The sequence below is a fragment of the Sciurus carolinensis genome, chromosome X (assembly GCF_902686445.1).
Source record: "Sciurus carolinensis chromosome X, mSciCar1.2, whole genome shotgun sequence".
In the NCBI taxonomy this organism is placed as follows: Eukaryota; Metazoa; Chordata; class Mammalia; order Rodentia; family Sciuridae; genus Sciurus; species Sciurus carolinensis.
The window spans coordinates 59,190,212-59,213,364 of record NC_062232.1 but is presented as its reverse complement, the minus strand read 5'-3'; the positions used below and the strand labels follow the sequence as shown (position 1 = coordinate 59,213,364).

The following is a 23,153-nucleotide window of genomic DNA, read 5'->3' as shown; positions in this document are numbered from 1 at the left end:
ACCCTGGGTTCAATTTCCAAAACAAACAAGCAGACACATACCCTGTAATCTAAGAAGGAACATTGAAATTTTTAACACTTTACTATTTATCATTTTGCTTATGGCACTTATAAATTTTATAAATTTTGTACTACACTTTCCATAAACATTCTATTTCTCATGTTTTGTATTCCAGAGTAGTGGTTAGAACATACTAGTTTGCTTTAGAAATTTGGGCTTTCACTTTTATTTTAGTGTTTTACTTATATAGATCATTTAAAGCTAATTTGAAATAAACTTTTTCCCCCAAGGAGATGAAGCCTTATCTAAATCAGTGCCTGTCACAGTGGATGATGATGACGACGACAATGATCCTGAGAATAGGTATGATTCCATCTGTAAGGACTTAAAAAAGATTATAACACACCCTAGGCGTGGGCGCAAACAGCAGCAACGGAACAGCAAGCAGGTTGTAAAAACCAGGAGTGCCTGCCTTAGAAAGACTCACTCACAGTCTTCCTGCAAGTTTGAAAGAAAGTCCAGAAAATGGGCTAAAACTCAGAAACCTTAAGAGAAAATAAATATAAGTATTAACACACCTAGCATAGGGTGTGTTATAAATACAGAACTGTCAATTTTGTGTTTTCGTGTAAACTGTGATAATTTTTGAGACTATTTTAATTTTTACAGATTTTTGATGAAAGTGAATCATATCTCAATAAATTGGTAACAACAGACATCTCTCTATATTTGGTTATTGTTCTTAATTGTCATTCAGTGAATTTGGTGATCCTATTTCTTAAGACCTGTCAAGACTGATAAAAAGGTGATAACTCAGTTAAGATTAAGAAATTGCTTTCAAAATAAGTATCAATGTACAGGGATCTAGATTGATTTAGATTTTAACCATTTTTCAAAGAAAATGGAGGTAGATACATATGGTACCATTAAGTGTAATAAGACAATAGGTATAAATGTAAACAGTGTAGCCTGTAAAGTTTTACTTAACTAAGGGATGGCTGGGAGAAGGGAAAAAAAATAGGACATACTCCTGTCATACCAGTAAAGAATAAAGAAAACAGGTATTAAAGAATATAACCACAGTGTTTCTATATGTGTTTTAAAACATTTTGTGTACTTTGGCACACACCCAATCATAACCTCCAATCACAAAGATAGAGTGATTTAGTGAATGGAATTGGAATAACAGGGGTAAGGGTATCTTACCTCTAATGTTTCTACCAACTAAGCAATTTTGGGCTGTAACTTGTTTTGCCAGTTTTCTACCTCTCAAATGAATAGGGTGAATGTCATTTTCTCTGATTAATTCTAACACCAAAAATGTATAGTAGAATTGATGATTTTTATTAAGGAACACTGTAGTAAACATCTATTTATTCCTATCAGTAAACTCTAATAAGAAAACACAAAAATATCCATGTAATTTTTGTGTCATAATTATCAATGAAATTAACCAAGTATTAAATACTGTAGGGTCAGCTGTTACTTTAGTTGTTTTATGTCTTGCTAATGCTGATAGGCTTCTTTGTTGCAAAGATCAGCATTCTGCTAACAGAACATTTTAAATGAATGAATAGGTTTATTTTACATTTTTTAAATAGAGCTTGATCGTGAACACAAAGAGTCAGATTTTGCTTTCCTGCTTATTTTTTAAATTAAAAATATATAGCCAGTTATTTCATGGAATAGAGGTGGGGTCCACAATGGAATGGTAAATGCATACAGTTTTTAAATTTTCTAATATTCCATCACAGATAATAAAACCATTTATAATTTTATTCATTTTTTAAAATGCTTAAATCCTTATACATACTATTTGTTTTCCTATATAAGGCCCCAAATGTTACTGATAAGCTAAGAGTGTTAAATACATTCTATCCTACTTTAACTGTGAGTGAAAAACTTTTATATTTAGCCACCAAATAAGATTGTTGTTAAGGTATGATAATTTTTTTTGTGTTAGAACTTGTCAAAAATAAGTGACATTTTCATCTTCTAAGTTCTCTGATCATATCTCTTTGTAACTGGCAAGTATTTTATTGGAAATTATCTTTAATTCCATCTTGTATTTGTGATGAAAAAATACAACCCTGTTGAGTATTTTTGAGAGGAATTGAATTTTATCTTGAGCATGTCTTTCATTATACTCAGTTTAATGTTCTTTTATAATATATACAATTAATAACTTGTTTAATATCCACTATACCAAAGAGGTGTCTAATATGCATGGGTTATCTAGTCATGATGTGCATACAAATAACTTCTTGCACTATTTTAGTATGAATGATGTATTTGAGCTTATTTGAATATGCACTAAGCATCTTTAAAAATTTTGTTTGCAGATCATGATTACATCTTGGCATTTTTCCAATTTCACATTTTTTTGAGTGGGATGTATTTTAGTAGTAGCATATTGTAATTGTGTGTAAATTTGTACACAATTGTGTAACTGTGTAAAAATTGTGTATAAATTTCATATTCATTGCCTTTTTAGTAGTATTGTAATGCATTTCCAGTGATGGTGTTTATGGAGAGGTAAATAGTGTATTGTTGCAAATGCTTAACTATTTCGACGCAATAAATTTGTGTAAAACTTTTTCTTGTTCAAGCATTTAATTTTAATTATAATGCATCTTTTCTTAAGAGTTAATAAAAATTGGTTAGAATCAAGATACATAGACTAGTTTTTAGTCAAGGATGTTTTGATGTTCCTGACATTGAGAAAGTAAATACTTTGAATTTCCAAAACATATATGGTTATATATACTTAAGTGATAAGTTTACAACAGATTTATGATTATTTAGTTTTTCTATTTGAAGGTTTTGGTAGCTTTTTTAGTTCATTTAAAACACTTATTCATATCTTGGATATTTTAGTAGATATAAATAAGTTTCTATAATTTTAACATACTATTATGTAGCATCATTTGTATTTGAAAGTAGAGGTATCCCTTCGTGAGATAGAATGGTCTAAGCTGTGAACTAGTTTCTATTTAATTGCATTTATTTAATGAACAATGACAAAATATAGGTTGATGCTTTGGTTTTATTGAGCTTCTTAGAAAAAAGTCTAAATAATATCCTTATATTTTGAAATTTATATAATGAGAATTTTACTTTAGATTTTCTATTTTAGGATTGATGTATTTTCTCAAAGCAGTAATATCAAATATCAATTAGCTTGTCATGATTTTAAATTTATACACATAATTTAAGTTAGTTATGCAAAAGTGCTACTAGGATAATGTTTTCATTTGACTTGAATATTTGTTAGTTGGGGGTTTAAATTGATTCCTCTTTGAAAAGACTCCATTCATATAATGTTTATTTTGGTTGCAATTTAATAATTAGGCTGGCATTTAAAACACATCCCTTATCCAGTGTGATTGAGACCAGAAGTGTTTCATATGTCAGAGTGTTTTTTTTTTTTTTTTTGTATCTGATTCTGTTTGCCTAGACTTTACCAGTTGAGCATCCCTAATCTGAAAATACTGACAGCTTTCAGAGCACTTCAGATTTCAGATGTATTGATTAGGATTGCACAGCCTGTACGTTATGATTCTTTTATGTTTTCAGTATAACTGGGGATATTTAGATTTTTTTTCATGTTTTAATTTAATACTTGTACAGTGAAGTAGCCTTAGTAATGTGATGATAATGTGTTCAAATTAGTAGCATCAGTGTTGAGGGTCATTATTTGTGGAATATTCTTATTTGCATATTTTGCAGGATATGAAAAATATTTAGAATTGAGCTTTTGAGAGTGAAAACACAATGGATAAATTTTTCTCAGCAAGCATTATTTTTTATTTCCAATTTTGAGTCAAAGCAGAGAGTTCTATATGGATACCTTTCCTGCTAACACAGACACAGGTGTGCCGCACACACAGACACATACATTTACTTTATTGTTGAAGAATGGTTACTTGGTTCTAGTATTATTCCACAGTTTTTCTCATGATTTCTCTGTGAGTGGGGCTAAGTAATTTTTTTCATGGAAGGAAAATACATGGAGATTGCTCAAAGAAATCACCCATCTTTGATAGAAGTTATACCTAATTATAGTGAGAATAGATCATAGCCTTTTAAATTTCTAATTATCCTTTCATCTGATGTTAGTTTTGCTTTTTAAACTATAAAATATACAAATTATTGTGTTATTTTCTACCGGCTTGTGTGGGCGTACTGTTGAAGGCTTTGTACTGTTCATCCAACATATTTGAGAAGGTATTAATGATTCCTGGATATTGTTCATGCTAATGAAGATATTTAATGATTGTTTACTTGATTTCACCAAAATTATGGCATGAGTATATCATAAGACTTCCACCTGGCTTCTTTTTAAACATTTCCAAATGCCCATCTCTACTCCTACATGTTTTAATCCATTCTCTATGCAGATTTGCTACATCTGTGATGTTTTTTCTTTTGGTTTTTAAGGGTGGTATTGTTTGGTTAGTAAAATTGTTCTGATTCTTCTTTGTAGTATTTGAAAAACAAAGGTAGCATTTTAAATTGAGTATTTTTTTTCTGTTTTAGTAAGGGTTTTAAATATCTAGAAATTTTAAGATTTTTCAATTTAGTTTTTCAACATAGTTCAGGTAAGTATTATAAGTCATATAACACAGTGTCCAACTAGAATATATTTGTAGGTGAGTAAACTGCTTGCAGTTTTCACCAACTGTCTATTGTATTAGAATTCCCAGCAAGGAAGATAATGTGGTCAATAGTGGGGACTTTTCTCCTCTGGTTCAGATTTAAACATTATATCTAATATTTCTTTCCTGTTTTCCTGTTCTTTGGTGATATTGAGATTTTCAGAAATAGGTCTTCCTCCAACAAAAAAAGAAAGAATAAAATTTGTATTTTAGTGTTGGCAAATGTAACTCAGTTTTGTGACTTGGAGTAATTTCTTGTTTTCACTTTTCAAGTATAAAAATATTGAATGAGTTCTGAAATATGGTGAAGTTTTCTAAATTTATCTCATTGCTAATATATTCTTATAAAATTCCTCTAAAACTTAGAATTTTTGGTGAAATGAAGGGATACACATTTTGTGATACAGGCATATTCAAGCATCATAGCCTATGTATAAATTATTAATAACTCTGGGTTCTTAATTTCATACAGCTTTTATTTGTCTACACCTAAGATTTTGTAAAAATCATTTGATAGTAATTTTCGTGGTATCCTCACCAAAAAGAAAACTGGACTACATCCTATTAATTAGAGATATTATAGGACATGTTACTGAAAAATGCTTTGAATCATTGTTTAGCTTTTGATTAGTTGGTGACTTTATCATTATCTCATGAATTACCAGTTTTGGTAATAGATCATTATGGCTTTGTAATATTTTTAATAGTTTTAAACCAAGAATTTAATTTTGAATATAAAGGTTAAAATATATGCTGTTATAAAATTTGAAGAATTCCATAGTAATTCCAGAACATATTTTATTCTTAAAATTTATAACCTTTTAGTACATCATATTTATTAAAACAAAGCTTTATGCTCTACCGGAAGTATATATGTGTTGTTTATCATCTTGTTATCACAGAAAATATTTAACATTCCTTGCTTGTACTCCTCTGAATTGTTTTACAAATGAACTTGAAAATATGATGTTTTATTGCTACATCAGCCATTAATTTGTATCTCTATTGAGCATGTGTTTCAACCTTATTTTATTCAGAATTCTGTTAAATATATATTGTATTGTGGAAGTATTCACAGAATGTCTAAAAACAATTTTTAAACAAATTTTGTTGTGTTTATATAGGTACATAGTATTTAGGCCTTCTAAAATGTAATTTTTATTTAGCAATTTTCCTCAGACTTGTTTTCAGATCCTCTTAAAAGATAAAATAGTATTATATGATGTATCTCAGATGGCCCATCAATACATTTTAGAGATGAAACATACTGAACTAATGATGTTTAGAATTTTTTTAATCTTTAAAATCTGGATATTTTTTCATTTCTAAATATATAAATTTGAAATCAGTGAACTGTGCAATCTTTAAGAATATGATTATAGCTGGGCACAGAGGCGCACGCCTATAATCCCAGTGACTCAGGAGACTGAGGCAGGAAGATCACAAGTTCAAAACCAGCCTCAGCAATGTAGTGAGGCCCTTAGCAATTTAGTTGAGACCCTGTCTCATTATAAAAAATTAAAAAGGGCTGGGGATATAGCTCAGTGGTTATGCACCTCTGAGTTCAATCCCTGGTACCAAAATATAAATGATTGTTATGTATTTGTCCAGGCACTCATTAGTACAAAAGTAGTTAATAAGTGTAGCACTGGCCTAGTAAAACTAACAGTAGATGGGAATTGGATCTGAGGTTCTACTCCTGGTTTTGCCACTAACTAGCTTTGTTTCTTTGGCTAAGTCATTTTCCCTCTCTCAGCCTTTTTTCTCATCTATAAAATGACATAGTTGAAATCTAAGGTTCTTTTCTTCCAGCTCTAACATTTTGTGCTGCTTTTGTTATGGCTGTTTCTCTAAAACTCCCTTGAACAAGAGATTCTTCTCTTGTTTGATTCTTTTTAAAAAGTCAACATTTTGAATTATTGATTTATACATCAGTAAGCGGCAGTCTCCTTTTCTTTCTTATTTTGAGTGCTTAAACATGACATTACTTATTTCCTTACTAGATAGGATCATAATTACTAAGGGCTTTCTTGGCTTTCTAATCCCACCCACCTCCTGATTGCTTGTTTGTATCATTGGGCTCATTTCTTATTATTTTATTTTGCTTTCTTTAGTAGTTGAAGGTGTCATAAGGCGTCCTCTTAATGTTCATTATGCAATTTAGAAGACTTAGTTTGTGTGGGTTTTGGGGTCCTACTATTTATTCTTTCATGCTCCAGTTCCAATCATTGTTTGTTTGTGGGTTTTTACCCTCCCTCCCATATTATTTTGCTTTCTCCCCCTCTCCCTTCCCTCCCTTTCAGGAAAATGGAGGAGTGGCTCCATTACCTCCGGCTCTGCCCAGGTTTTCTGCCACGAGAGTGGCACAGCCTGTGCCTCTAATGCTTCTGATAGAGTCGTGACTGCTTTGGATGCTACACCTGCCCCAAGATGTAATATTGAGCATTGAGATTCCAGGGGCAGTACCTTGTTGCCAGGATGATTTTCCCAGAAACGTCTTGGAAAGCCTCAAGAAAGGAAACTTCAGAGCAAACAGAATCAACTAGGGATCATGACTATACATCCATCACATGCATACCAGCACGGGTCCAGCCGAGGCCTCCAAAATGATGCTTTACCAGCCTCAGCTGGTTCTCAAGTGATGATGTCCTTGAAGTCTCTGTGGCCCGTGACTCCAGAGTTAAGGTAGTGGAGTTTCCCTTTAAAGCATCTCACAGCAGGCTTTATAGATGGGACACATCTCACCTCAACATGCTTGCTGACTACTCAGGTTGAAGGTCAGCCTCAGCCCTTAGATCCTTTAATTTAAGCTCTAATTCAGAAATATAGTAGATTATATAATAGGCTAGGTTTATGGTGCAGTAGGTCTTTGACATTACACTTGAGCCATCAGGAGAGTTTATGCAAAATTATTCAGCTTTATTAACTTTTTCATAATTTACTTGGCTATAAATAAGGGCTTCCTGGGTCAAAAATGTTAGAGGGAAAATATGAAATCTTAGCCTTGTAAAACTTGGGGAGTCTCCATCACTCTGTATTTAACTTGTGATTTGGAGAAAAATGACCATTCTTTGAAATTTGTAATTTTCCTGTTTCTAAAGTAACTATGATTTATTCTACATATTATGTCCTTTCTGAAGGTTGTTGATGAGTTGTAATTCTTAGTATGTGGATCTGATTTCATTTTCTGTCATTTATTATGTCATTTATTAGTTAATATCCAATTGTATTATCTCATGTATCGTATTGCTTAGTTTGTTGACAATTCCAGAACTTGAAAATTAGATAGGTTTACATATTTTCACCTCCCATTTAGTGGACATATTTTTCAGAGTTTAGAGTTTGAAAACAGAAAACAAAATACATGGTTTCTTATAATTAACAACCATATCTTTACAGCTAGTATGGAATTTTTGCACTTTTTGGAATTTGTAAACACAAACAGACATCCATTTTTTCTGTATGGGGGGACGGGGTCCTGGAGATTGAATCCAGAGGCACTTTACAACTAATTGACATCCCTAGCCTTTTTTCCTTGTTTTTGAGATAGGGTCTCCCTAAATTGCTGAGGCTGATCTTAAGCTTGCAATCCTCCTGCCTCATCCTCCCACATTGCTGGGTTTACAGATGGGTGCCACTGTACCCGACCAGAATTATGGTTAGTGAACTAAAATTTAGCTAGAGTTTGAATTTAGTTTTGTTGACTATTGCCTTACCCAAATGATGTTACAGGATTTCCTTGTAACCACAAATGAACCATGTTTTTCTATTTCTAGTCTAGTAACAAACACTTCACATACTTTATACACATACATATAATTTTTTGTTCCAAAATTTATTACCCAAACTAGTTTGAGAAAGTTTTTTCTAATCTATGAGACATGACAACATAGTGTATATTAAAGATGATTTTAGAGAATTTTCTCCAGAAACATATTTTCATTCAGTTTAAAGGACTTCAGTTTATTCTTTAATGTGTTGGAAATATTCCTTATTTATAGACTTAGGAACTTAAGCATGTTTGGGTTCATATTTTTTCGTGGCAAGATAAAAAGTTAAACTTCAGTGTTAGTCCCCATTTTAAGACATGTGTTGTGTACAGTCCAGGTCAGCAAACCACTGATCCAGAAATTAAGCTTAAAGTTAAACATTATAGTGCCGAATTCCAGTAATATTTAAATTGGGGTGACCTAATTCCTCTTTATTGAAATAAAAATAAGGGCAGAAACCATCAGAAAAGCAAACTCATCTGTGTCATCCTTTAGCAATTGGTTAATTGTTTCATGTAAATATTTCTGATTCAGCATTTTGAAGGCGAGAACATGAAAAGGCATATATTGAACTTTTTATGGATGTGGTTTGCTTCAATTTGTTGAGGTGCCTTTGCTGTGCATCTTTGAATATAAATAGCAGTAAACATTCTACCTGTCAAAATTGAGATTTAACATGCATTAACATTTCCTGTTATTGAATGAATTCTTGATTGAAATGTGAGTGCATGCTAAGAAATGTAAGGAGGGGTTTCAAATCCAGAAATAACAAAAATTTCACATTCTTATCTATAAGATTTTGACTGAGCTAGTCAGTTTTGATTGCAGAGTGAATGTTTACCTCATAGAACTTATCTCATGGCAGACTGAGTCTTGCCACCTTCTTTCTGACCCTTTTTATAAAGGGGTTACTGTGATTTATTACTATGTAGCAAAAGGATAGCCAAACGGATCAAATTCTTTGTCTTGCACAAAAATCTTTGATTTCTTTTATCTTACATTTTCAGATAACTTTCATTAGTGTGAACATTAAAGTTTGCTAGAAATATTTTTACATGTAATAAAAGAAGTATTTTCTTATGTTTTTAGCATTTGAATTTTTCTATTAGCAAATTGGTCTTTGAGGAGGAGCATCTTGAGAAATTTTGTTGTGAGCAGAGATATTGCACTATTTTTTTTCTGAAATTGAAAACTTGTTTATGGTAATTTGTGTTCTTTCATCATGCTTTTTATATTTAATAGCGCTCATGTCCCTTCTCTTCTCTGCCTTAGCTCAAATATTACTAGAGATTCCTTATTGCTTTAGTAATTAATATTTGGTGTTGTTTTAATCTGTTCAACAGATTTATGAAGTAAATTGAAATTATAGTCCAGAAATATCATCCTCCTGTTTGAGGCACTATTTCATAATATAGTGATGTATTGTACACTAATTCTCCAAGAATGTTTTGCTGTTGATTAAAACCTCTCCTGTGGAGTTTTCTCTTGGAATGCCATTTGTCTAGATAAGTGGATTTACTGTTCTTGGCCTGTCTGACATTGAGTTGTTGGATGATGGCACCAGAGCAAATACAGCTTTCTAAGATTATGCAGCTTCAAATTATAATTGGTCAAAATAGTCAGTAGAATATATTCTTCCTGTGATTTTTTTAGTATACTGCAGAATTGTATAGCACTGAGAAAAAAGTCAATGCAAAGAACATTTTTTAAAAGTGTTCTTTGGCAGCTTAGATTAAAACGTGGTTTTGCTAGTGTCTTATTTACAATGTCAGGTAACCTTTATTTCTATTTTGATAGAGAAAATTCTGTTTTTGTTTTCAATTTGATGTACTTCACTCCCAAATATATAGTTTTTTATTGTTTTTTTACTCTAAAGAATTGCCAAGAAGATGCTTTTAGAAGAAATTAAAGCCAATCTTTCCTCTGATGAGGATGGGTCTTCAGATGATGAACCAGAAGGAGGGAAAAAGAGAACTGGAAAACAAAATGAAGAAAACCCAGGAGATGAGGGTGAGCTTCCCAAAGAGAAGTAAAGGATGTTATAATTTGATTCCTTGACTAGTTCAGTCTTTGAGGAATATCCAACCAAGAAATTTCTTAATGGATACATTTTAAAGTTTATTAAAATATTTTAAACTGTATTACCATTACTTCTTTGTGTATCTTGTAGTAATCATGGAAGTTACTCTAGTTCGTCAGTTATTATCAGTAAACAGTTGATTTTTACGGCAAAGCATTTTATGCTTTAAAATGATATTCTTTGGTGGGGCTGGGGTTGTGGCTCAGTGGTAGAGTGTTTGCCTGGCATTTGTGAGGTCCTGGGTTCGATCCTCAGCACCACATATAAATAAAATACAGGTCCATTGACAACTAAAAAAATATTTAAAAAATGATACTCATTGGTGATATTTTGTTGATATTTAGTAACGGTAATTTATCAAGTCTGATGTGTAAGATTACGTCACCAATGATGCCAAAGTATATGTACATATCTGATTTTTTCCCCATAAACTATGGTAATTGTCAACAGACAACATAGTTTCATAAAGCATTTTAAAGGAAAAATTGGCCGGAGAAGGTTTTATTGATATATTTTCTTCATTTAGAAGCAAAAAATCAAGTCAATTCTGAATCAGATTCCGATTCTGAAGAATCTAAAAAGCCAAGATACAGACATAGGCTTTTGAGGCACAAACTGACTGTGAGTGATGGAGAATCTGGAGAAGACAAAAAGACAAACCCTAAAGAGAATAAAGAAGTCAAAGGCAGAAATAGAAGGAAGGGTAAGATATTTTAATTCTGAATGTAAGGAACATACTGGTTTCATAAGTAATTATAGTAATAAACTTAAGTATCTGTTCAAATAAGTGACCTCTGATATTAACAGAATATCAGTACACTGGAAGAACTTTTCTTCTACATCAAAGAAATAAAGAATTTAAGAGTGGGATGGTAATCCAGAAACTTGACAAAACACAATTTTAAACCTTTAATGGTCATAAACATTTAGGTTATAAAGAGAAATAAATGTGACAAAAGTTAATATACTTAAAAGCTATGTAGAAAATATAGAATTATATACCACTACAAGAATAAAAAGCACTTTCCTATGGGAAGACAGAAGATCCAGTTGGCTTGGGTAGATTTCTGCAATCTCATTCGTCAAACTTGACTTGCATGTAGTCAGTCTTTTTTACTGCATTAAACATCTGATCCTTTTGGGTACTATTGTATACACCTGTAATCCAAGTGACTTGGGACACTGAGTCAGGAGGATGGATGTTTTGAGGACAGCCTGGACAACTTAGCAGGACACATCTCAAAACAAGAAATAAAAAGAGCTGAGGATGGAGCTCAGTGGTAGAGCTCTTATCTAGCATGCACTAAGTCCTAAGAAACAAAATCAAAAAAGCCCAGAAAAGTCTTTGAGTCCTTTTGTATTGGGAGTTTACCTCCTGACAACATAATATTATGTATTGAACATAGAAAAATGAATAAGGTGATCATAGGTACGATGATTTTCAGCCTGCTTACACATGCAAATTAGTTGAAGAGTTTTATAATATACCTGTGAAACCAGAGGATATTATGTTAAATAAAATAAGCCAAGTACAGAAAATAATTACCACATACTTTCGTTCATATGTAGAAATTTGAAGTGTTGATTTCATAAAGTGTAGAGTAGAATAGTGATCCTTAGTGGTTTAAAGGTGAAGAGGAAGGGGACATAGGGGAGGTTGGATAATAGTTTATTAAAATACAGTTAGATAGAAAGAATAATACTAGTGTTCTATAGCACAGTTGGGTGACTTAAAGTTCATAATAATTCATTATGTATTTTATGAAGAAGTAGAAGAGAGGAGTTTGAAGGTTCCTAACACGAAACACAGTAAATATTTAAAGAAAGTAATACTGATTGATGTGATTTGACCATCACACATTGTATACATGTATTGAATTATTACACTGTACCCCACAAATATGTGCAAACATTATCTGTCAATTTAAAAAAACTTGAAAAAAAAATAAGATTGTGTACCATCGCAACCCATTACATCATACTCTGGTTGTGGGATATAGATACATGCATGTTTTACAAGTTTCTCACTGATCCTGCTGTATAGTGGTTTTGGCACTTCAGTAAGAATTATAGACATTAATATTATAAGAAGTTCAAGCACTATGAGGGGTGTTTTGTTAACAGATGTTTTTGCTTTTCATTTATTTTTCATTTTTTTTTTATGGTACCAGGGATTGAACCCAGGGATGCTTAACCTCTGAGCTATATCCCTAGCCCTTTTTATTTTTTTATTTTGAAATGGGCTCACTAAGTTGCTTAGTAACTTGCTAAATTGGTGAGACTGGCTTTGGACTTGTGATCCCTTTGCTTCAGCCTCCTGAGCCTCTGGGTTTATAGGCATGTGCCATAGTACCTAGCCTGCAAGCTCTTATTACAGATTCTATAAAGGAAATGAGTGATTTAACAGGTTATATAGTAACATTCATTCCTGTTCATCTTCACCAAAGGGAGCAATATGGATCTTACATCTGAAGTTTAGCTCAGGATACAGAGTGCTTTGCTGTCCATGATTACATTAAAGATTTGCTTTATTAAAACGCAAGTTTTTTGTGACGTATGTTTCCATTGCCTGCTTCTGTGGATAATTTATTCACAGGTGATTTTTTGTTGATTGTTTGTATAGGACAGTGTCAAAAGTCCTAAAATCTCATTACATTTGATGGTCATAGTGATTGATAGTTATATCGAATTGCATGATTTTCTTAGTTTTGTGTCCTCTGCTATATCTATGTTGTCTGGCAACTTGAATTGGGGGATGGGGAGAAATCAAGAGACAATAATTATTAGTCTAATGATTCTATTAAGTTAAATTGAAATTCATTAAAGAGTTAAAGAACAGTACAGCCTGTGAACCTTTAATTTTCTTTTAAATTGGAAAATCAAAATTATTTTAGTAACAATTTTGAAATTACAAATGTTGCCTATAACTGTTAATATATTTATGTTAATTTTTCAGATCTGATAATGATACTTATTTAGGACAGTATCCTTATGCTTAGGGGTAATGTGTCATGATGTTTCTTTGCATTTAATTTCAGATGGTTTGGTATAAGAAAGGTATGTGTGTGTGTAGGTAGAAGCAGAGCAAATGTGATAAACTTCGTAAGATAATTTAGGAAAAGGAATACATGTGTTCATTGAACAATTCTTTGAAAATTTTATTTGGCCTGCAAATTTTCAAAATTAAGTATTGGATGAAAAATTATTGCTAGTCTTAAAACTATGCTTTATTTCAGGGTTTATTAGTGTGTACATGTAGGCATGCATGTTAGCATTTATTTTTTAGTTCTCTCAACTTCCCTGTTCTTTAGCAGTTTTTTGTTTTGTTGTTTTTTATTGTAAAATATACATTACTTTAAATTTACTATTTTTTACTCATATGATTCAATGCCATAACATTGTTACATAAGCATCACCACCGTATATCTCCAGAACTTTATTATTCCAAATAGAATTTTATACCAATTAAATAGTTTCTAATTCCTCTCTTCCTCCTCCGTTATAAAAATTCTTTTTAGTATTTATGTCCTGTTTTTAGCTACAATAAAACAATCAAGTTTTATTCAAGTTAGAACTTTAAAAATTACATTTTGAAATAATTTTTAGATTCACAGAGTGTTGCACAAATAGTGCAGAGTTCATATATACTTATTTCATGTGGCTTACCTGATTTGTTATCCTACATTTATCATAGTACAATTATCAAAACCATGAAATTAATATTGATATGGTACTACTAAGCCAGGCTTTGGCAAACCACAATTGTGGGTCAAACCAGATTCTGCCTGTTTTTGTTGTTTATTTTAAACCCGGAGTTGAACTCAGGGGCACTTGACCACTGAGCCACTTCCCCCATCCTTTTTTGTATTTTATTAGAGACAGGGTCTCACCGAGTTGCTTAGTGCCTTGCTTTTGCTGAGACTGACTTTGAACTCACAATCCTTTGCCTCAGCCTCACAAGCTGTAGGGATTACAGGTATGCGCCACCGTGCCTGGCTGATTCTACCTGTTTTTATAAATAAATTTTTACTGGAACACAGCTATATTCATTCATTCACTGTTTCCACATATGTACCTTGGCAAAGTTAATAGAAATGACTAGTACAACAGAGAGTATATGGTACATAAAGTCATAAAATATTTTCTGCCCTCTGATGTTATTTATTATATTTAAATGCCATTTGTTTTTCTACTAATATCCCTTTTCTGCTCCACAATCCAATACAGGCTCCCCAATGCATTAATGTATAATGTCTCCTTAATATACTCTTATTTACGATAAATTCTCAGTCTTTTTATTCATTGTGACTGAGCTTTTGGATAGTGTTAATCCATTCTTTTTTCAACTGTTCCTTGATATGTATTTGTCTAATGTTTTTCATTATTAAAATGAGGTGGTTATACATTTTGATAAGAGTACCACATAAGTGGACTGTGAATGTGGCTCAGTGGTAGAGCTCTTTCCTGACATGCATGCTGGGTTTGATTCCCCAGGACTCCAAGGGGAAAAAAAAAAAGAAGTGATGATGTGTCCCTATTAGCACATTGTATCAAGGGTTTATAAGTATATCTTTTTACTGATAATATTAACCTTGATTACTGGGCTAAGTTTTTCCACTGTAAAGAAAATATGTTATTTTTCTACTTGTATGTAATGAATATTTTATGAGAAAATACTTTGAGACTATGCAAATACCTTATTTCTCATTGTGATTAAGCACACTAATTTTTACATCCATCTTGCCTGAAGCAGTTATTACTGTGGTTGTCTAGTATTGGTTTTGTGTCTTGCTTCTTCCACATTTATTGTTTATAAGGAATAACTGTTTGCTCCAATTTATTTACTTATTGTACTGTTTATTTGAATATGAACTTAGAGATTCTTTTTTTTTAATTTTAAGAACTCTTAATTGAAATAATAATTGTACCTACATATTAATAGGGTATGGTATGATGTTTTGATATATATGCATTGTGTAATGATCATATCAGGATATTTATTTAGCTCATTTGCCATCTCAAACATCACTTCTTTGTGGTGAGAAAATTAAAAATAATCTCCTAGCTATTTTGAAATAGATACAATATTGTTAACTATAATCAGCATTCTGTATAGTAGTCACCAAAGTTACTCCTTCTATCTAGCTATTTTTTACCCGTTGACCAGTTTCTTCCCATCTTCTCTTACTGATTAACCTCCCCTGCCTCTGGGAACTACAGTTCTACTCTGCTTCCATGAGATCATCATTTTTTGAAATCCACTACTAGAAAATTTATTTTCTTGTTCAAATTGTTCCAGCTTTGGCTATTGAGAGCTCCTTCAAGTTGGAGCCTATATCCTGACATCATGAACCCCTTTTCATTTGAACACTGCTTTACTTTCTGGCACCTTTCAAAGGTTCCATACTCATATTTTGTTTGCCCTGCTTTCTTTGACCAGAAAGATAGGTCTTCTGGAATTTATATGCCTCTGTCACTTTGACAATTGTGATAACAGAAATTAGAGGACAAAATTGGAGATTCTTTTGATAACTCTAGGTAAAACAGAAAGGGTTCCTTTTTACCAGTGCTATGGCTGGAAAACTGCCAGTTTCGCTGTCAGCACCCCCTGCATAGTTTTTAATTCAGCCTGCTTTGCAGCCACACCCAGGAAACAAAGAAAATAACACATGACACTCATAGCTCTCTTGGCCCTTTCCCTCTTTTACAGAGGGACCATTTTTCAGATTTTGATTGCAGTTGCCAATCTGCCTGCTATGGTTTCCCTTTCAGAGTCCTTCAGAGGTTTGTTTTTGTGTCTCATCTGTAGTTTTAAGCTATTATCGTTGGGGATAGAGTCTTGATCACTCTACTTTGCTTGTTTTAAATGGCAAGATTTCTTTTTTGTTAATTTACCTTTGGTAATTCTGTATTTTATTGACTGCTTATTTTCACTTGGTCAATCCATATACAAGTGAATACTTAAATTTTGATGTCGAACTATAATTTTATAATTACATTTTAAATACATTCAAATTCATAAATACAGGTTTAATATCCCTTATCTGAAATGCTTGGGATCAGAATTGTTTGGGATGTTGGGTATTTTTAGATTTTGGAATATTTGCACATATAAATGAGATATCTGGGTCATCAAACCCATGTCTAACCATGAAATTCGTTCATAGTTCATATGTACCTTACACACATAACTTGAAGGTAGTTTTATGCAGTATTTCTTAGTGTGCCTGTGTTTCAACTCTGACTTATCATGAGGTTACATGAAATTTTTCACTGTTGAAGTCATGTTGACATCTAGAAACTTTTGGATTTTGGAACATTTTGAATTTTACATTTTCAAATTAGGGATGTTCAAACCATACTGTTTAAATCATTACCTGGCATACTCTGTATGATGCAAAATTAATTTATGTATGTATTACCAATGCTGATACTATAAAATGAAGTTATTGACAAATGAACTGTGCTTCTGTCATAAAATATTTAATAATTCAATTTTTTAAATTTTAAGTGAGCAGTGAAGATTCAGAAGATTCTGATTTTCAGGAGTCAGGAGTTAGTGAAGAAGTTAGTGAATCTGAGGATGAACAGCGACCCAGAACAAGGTAAGTGTCTATTGTGTTTTAAAAAATTTAAGAAATTAATCTGAATGACTATGCCTTCAGATTATGTGATGAATGTCTACTATTACCAATAAAGTTCAGTAAATCCAAAGTGAAATATTTTTATTTGAAACTAGTTTTAAAACTGTTAATTTAAAATATGTAAATATCTTACATATAAATGAATTATATATTCTAAACTTTTTGGTTTTTCAATGTGCAAAAACACTGCTGACTGAAGATTTTGGTTGTTACAAGAGGGAAGGTATAGTATGATAGATAAGAGATTCTGTACACAAAACTCTTCTATTGAACTTTCTATTTGTATGACTAATTCATGCCTTAGTTTCCTCATCTGTAAAATTATGGATTACAACCTACTTATTATTGTGGGCATTAAGTGGGGCAGTGCATAGGAAAGGCTTATAATATTACCTACATTTCAAACAGTAATTGCTTAGTGAATGCTAATAATTGGTATTAGTATTGGAGTATAAAGGATGTATTTGTTTTTCAATATATGCAACTACTGATCTAGATTACTTGTTAAACCAAATTCTGGCTTCCTTTTTTCATGTATTCTTAGGTAATTCTAATCATTCTAAATTTGTTTTATTTCTCCTAGAATAACATGATTCTTCTAGAGTTTAGCCACTGAACTATTTGTGTTTGTATGAAAGTGTACATGTTTGTCTTCATAGATGTGCATCTGTGCTTATGCATTCTCAGACATTTGAGATTTTTTAGGTGTATCTCTATCAGGCTGTCCACAGTACTGAAGTATATTTGTCTTTAAGAAAAAAAAGAAAATACAATAAGATACCATTAGAGTTTTTTAAAAATGTTGAGATATAATTCACATAAAATGATACTCAGCATTTTACAGTGTAGAATATAGTCTTTAAAACGTGCAAAGTTATACAACCATTGCTAACCATCTGATTTCAGAATATTTTCATCACTGCTGTAAGAAACTCTGTATCCATTAGCAGTCATTTTTTATTCTTCTTTCCCAGTCTCCTAATAAATACTAATCTTTTTATTTCTATGAATTTGTTTCTGGATATTTCATATGCATAGTTCATACAATTTGTGTTCTATGTTTGAATGAATTCTTTCACTTAGAATAATGTTTCCAAGGTTCGACCATGTTGTAGCCTATATAAGCACTTCATTATGTCTGTGTTTTTGTTTGTTTTTCAGTGCTGGAATCCAACCTGGGTAGAGCATTTGCACAAATGCTCTATGACTGAATTCTGTTGCCAGCCCACTTCATTATTTTTTAAATTATCATAAGATATACATATCATAAAATTTACCATCGCAACCCTTTAATTTTGTAGTTTAGTGTTAAATACATTGTCTTCTTTTTAGCCTATGTCCTGAACTTTTTTTATCTTACAACAGAAATTCTGGACTCAAATAATAATTCTCCTTTATCCCTTTTCCCATTCCTCTGCCATCTGCTATTCTACTTTCTGTCTTATGAGTTTGCCTCATACAGTATCTGTCATTTGTTACTGACTTCTTTAACATCATGTTTTGAAGGTTCATCCATATTGTAGCATGTATCAGAATAACTTCATTTATAAGACTGAGTAATGTTCTGTTGTATGTATATACCACATTTTGTTTATCTATTTATCCATTTATGGGCACTTGGTTTGTGTCTACATTTCATCTGTTGTAAGTAATGCTAATATGAACACTGATGTACAGATACCTCTTCAAATACCTATTTTTGCCAAATGTTGTGGCACATGCCTATAATCTTTGCAACTAGGGAGGCTGAGGCAGGAGGATAGTAAGTTCAGTACCAGCCTCAGCAACTTAACTGAGATCCTGTGTCAAAATAAAAAGTAAAAAGGACTGGGAATATATCTCAGTAGTAAAGCATCCCTGGGTTCAATCACCAGTGCAAAGAAAAAAACAAACAAACCGGTTTTCAATTCTTCTTAGTATATATACCCATAAGTGGAATTGGATCATGTGATAATTATACTTTTAATTTTATGAGTAATCTTTACTGTTTTCCATAGCAGCTGCACCATTTTACCTTTCCACCAATAGTGAACAAGGGCTATATTTTCTCCACATCCCAATTAGCATGTATTATTTTCTGATTTAGGGAGGAAATCTGGATTAATATAGCTTTGCATACCAGTTTCTAAGCCTGGAAATACATTTCTCACCAGAACTGGAACTGTCATTAAAAAAAAATTTCGGACTTATTTTGAAGGAAGTACAACCTAACTTCGTCCTGTAATCTGCGTCATTAATTTATACATACATACATACATACATACTGGGGATTGATCCTAGTGTCTCTTTACTGCCAAGCTACATTCCCGGCCCTGGAAACTGTAATTTGCGCCTTTATTAATGATGGTGGGTGGGGGGAACTGCACACACACACACACACACAAAATACAAAAGGCTTATATAACTTATATACGTTTATATGTATATATGTATGTAGATAAACTAACTTTATCGATGTTATTCTATATAGGCTATTTGTATTTTTCACCAGAAAAATGTTCTAAAATTACTGTATCTCTCTTATTACTCATATACCCAACCTCTTTGAATACCTTAAAATGTCATTAATTGAATTGAAATTAGAAGTTTGTCATCTGGTGTAATATCCATTTTAAACCTAATTTTTTTTTTTTTTTTTTTGCATTTTGTTTACCTCTCTGCTTTTAGGGAAGTGCACAAAGTCTTAGCATTTCCAAATAGTACATAATTCTTTGAAGGAAACTCACCATGAAGTATTTTATTTTGCATTTAAATTTTTTTCCAGGTCTGCAAAAAGGCAGAATTGGAAGAAAATCAACGGAGTTATAAACAGAAAAAGAAAAGAAGACGCATTAAGATTCAAGAAGATTCATCCAGTGAAAACAAGGTAATAATGACATGTACTGTGTGCTTGAATTACAACTGATACAGTACACTATAATAAATATGCAGTTACACCTCAGTGTTCAATTATTAATGGCATTGTACCGGCTTATTTACATTTTATACTTGTGGAGTGTGGAGCATATACAAATGATACTGAATATATTCATATGAATATATACATATTTACAAGTGTTAACTTGTATTATCATTTTTGCCCAGCCTTTAATTTCAAATGGATATATCAAACCATTGTAATTCATTATTTTCCATTCATGGGGCTATAAAAGAGATACAAAGTGTTTTATTTTCTCAAGTCATAAAATACTTTATCCTGAATGTGAATTACATACGAATATATTTTTTTGGGCAATTACATTAGTAAGTTGGAGTTTCCTGTATATAGGTAGGTTTATAAAATTTTTTTAGAGTCTATTGACATTATTCTCTTGGGGTAGGTTTATTTTTTAAACAATTAACATTTTAAACTTTTATAATGTATAATTCAGTGGCCTTAATTGCATGCATAGAAACTCTTAATCCATTAAACATTAACTCATCATTTCTCTTTTACTCTCCAGGCCTGGAAATCTCTATGAATTTGCCTGTTTTACATGTCCTTAAATGTCAAATCAAAATTTTTGTCCTTTTGTGTCTAGGTGATTTCATTGATATAATGTTTTTAAGGTTTATCCTTGTATCAAAACTTATTACTTTTTAAGCATAGATAATTCATTGTTCATACCACATTTTCTTTATCCATTGGTCTGATGTCCCCTGTTGATGGACATATGAGTTGTTTCCTCTGGTTGGCTATTTGAATAATGCAGATGTGAATACAGCTTTACCAATATCTGTGTCCCTACTTTTAATTCTTTTGGTATGTTTGGAACAGTGTAAATTGAGAAATCATATAGGAATTATGTTAAATTTTTTGAAGAACTTCCACACTCTTTTTTTTCTATATTGGTTATATCATTTGACATTCCTACAAACAATGTACAGAGGTTTCAGTTTCTCCACGTCCTTATCAACCTTGATATTTTCTTATTTTTGCTTCTTAATAATGGCCATCCTAATGAGTAAGAAATTTTATATATGTTTTTAAAGATATGTCTGTTCCATCCCTTAGCCCATGCTCAGTTTCTTTGGAAAGTAAATGTACTTTTTATTTTTATCAGTGCATTATAATTATGTATAATATTGGGGTTTGTTTTGCCATAATCATAGAAGTGTGGAGTATAATTTGCTCCTCTTCATATCTAGTATTTCTTCTTTCTTTCCCTTCCTGCCTCTCTCTGTTCTCCTTCCTGTACTCTGCTGGTATTCCTTTCATTTACGTATGGTTTTTGTTAATTAGTAGTTTATAGATATACATAAAGGTAAAATTCACTTTTGTATAGTCATACACACACATACACACACACACACAGAGCATAGTTTAGTCATTTTCATTCAACTGTTCCTTTATTGTCTTGTTCCCCCCATCCTCCTCAGTCCTCTTCCTCTGTTCCACTAATCTTCCTTCTGTTTTCCTGGGTTTTCCCTGGGCCTTTCCCCCTTTATTTAGCTCTGCGCTTCTACATTATATGAGGCTTATTTCACTTATCATGGTGTTCTCTAATTCCATCCATTTACCTGTAAATGCCATAATTTCATTTTTTTAAATGACTGAGTAAAACTCTATTGTATATATATATACCATGTTTTCATTATCCATTCATCTGTTGAGAGTCAACTGGGCTGGTTCCATACCTTGGCTATTGTGACTTGTGCTGCTATAAACATTGATGTGACTGTGTTAATATAGTATGGTGATTGTATTTCTTTGGATAAATATGGAGATGTGGGATAGCAGGATCATATGGTAGTTTCATTCCTAGTTTTTTGGGGAACCTTCATACTGCTTTCCAGAGTGATGGTTCTAATTTGTATTTTCACCAGCAATGTATCAGTGTACCTTTTTATGCACATCCTCACCAGCATTTATTATTATTTGTGTTCTTTTATATCTTGTTTTTTACATTAATTTTTAATGATTCTTTTAATTACACATGACAATGGAAGTATACTCTGACATAATTAAAAGCATGGTTCGTGATTTGTTCTACTTCAGTCCCCAGTATTTCCCCTTCCTTTCCCTTTCTCCCACTTTCTGTTTCCTTCCCTCTATTCAACTGTTCTTTCTGTTCTTGACTTAGTTTTTTTATTTGTTCTTTTTAGTTTAACATGACGGTAGAATGTATTTTGACAAATTATACATATATCGAGAATAACTTACGCTACTCTTGTGGTTGTATATAATGTGGAGTTACCCTGGGTGTGTATTCAAATACAAGGCTAGCAAAGTTATGTCCAGTTAATTCTACTGTCTCTCCTATTCCCCTCTCGCTCCCTTCCCTTCATTTCTCTTTGTCTAATCCATTGGATTTCTGTTATTCCCCTTCCTAACTTCTCTTGTTTTGGGTTAGAATCCACAAATCAGAGAGAATATTCATTCATCCTTTGTTTTTATGGGATTTGGCTTATTTCACTTAGCATGATATTCTCCAGTTCCATCCATTTACTAGTAAGTGCCATTGTTTCAATCTTTATGGCTCAGTACTATTCCATGTATACTTCATACATTCATCTGTTGAAGGAGAACTGGGTTATTTTCATAGCTTGGCTATTGTGAGTTGAGCTGCTATAAACATTGATGTACCTGTGTCACTGCAGTATTCTGTTTTTAAGTCATTTGGGTATAGTCCAAGGAGGGGAATAACCAGGTCAAATGGTTATTCCAGTCCAAATTTTCTAAAGAATCTCCATACTGCTTTCATAGTGGTTGAAACAATTTGCAGTCCCACCAACAATGCATCAATGTATTGAGAATATCTTTCTCCCCATCCACACCAACATTTATTGTTACTTGTATTTTTTTCTTTTACTTTTTTTATACTTTTTTTTTTGGTGCTGGGGATTGAACCCAGGGCCTTGTGCTTGCAAGGCAAGCACTCTACCAACTGAGCTATTTCCCCAGTTCACTTTTTTGTACTTCTATTTACTTTTATGTGGTGCTAAGGATTGAACCCAGTACCTCACTTGTGCTAGGCAAGCACTCTGAGCAACAACCCCAGCTCCTTGTTAATTGTATTCT

At 32.2% G+C, this 23,153-nt stretch overlaps 1 protein-coding gene across 1 annotated transcript in view; it reads left to right on the top strand.

The window, feature by feature from the left end:
• The window catches only part of Atrx (ATRX chromatin remodeler), a 235,153-nt gene that overhangs the window by 103,800 nt on the left and 108,200 nt on the right, over positions 1 to 23,153 (top strand). The window contains 5 exon segments of the mRNA XM_047535184.1: positions 291 to 363; positions 10,305 to 10,438; positions 11,035 to 11,211; positions 17,020 to 17,117; positions 19,917 to 20,018. Coding sequence (XP_047391140.1) covers positions 291 to 363; positions 10,305 to 10,438; positions 11,035 to 11,211; positions 17,020 to 17,117; positions 19,917 to 20,018 — 584 coding nt within the window.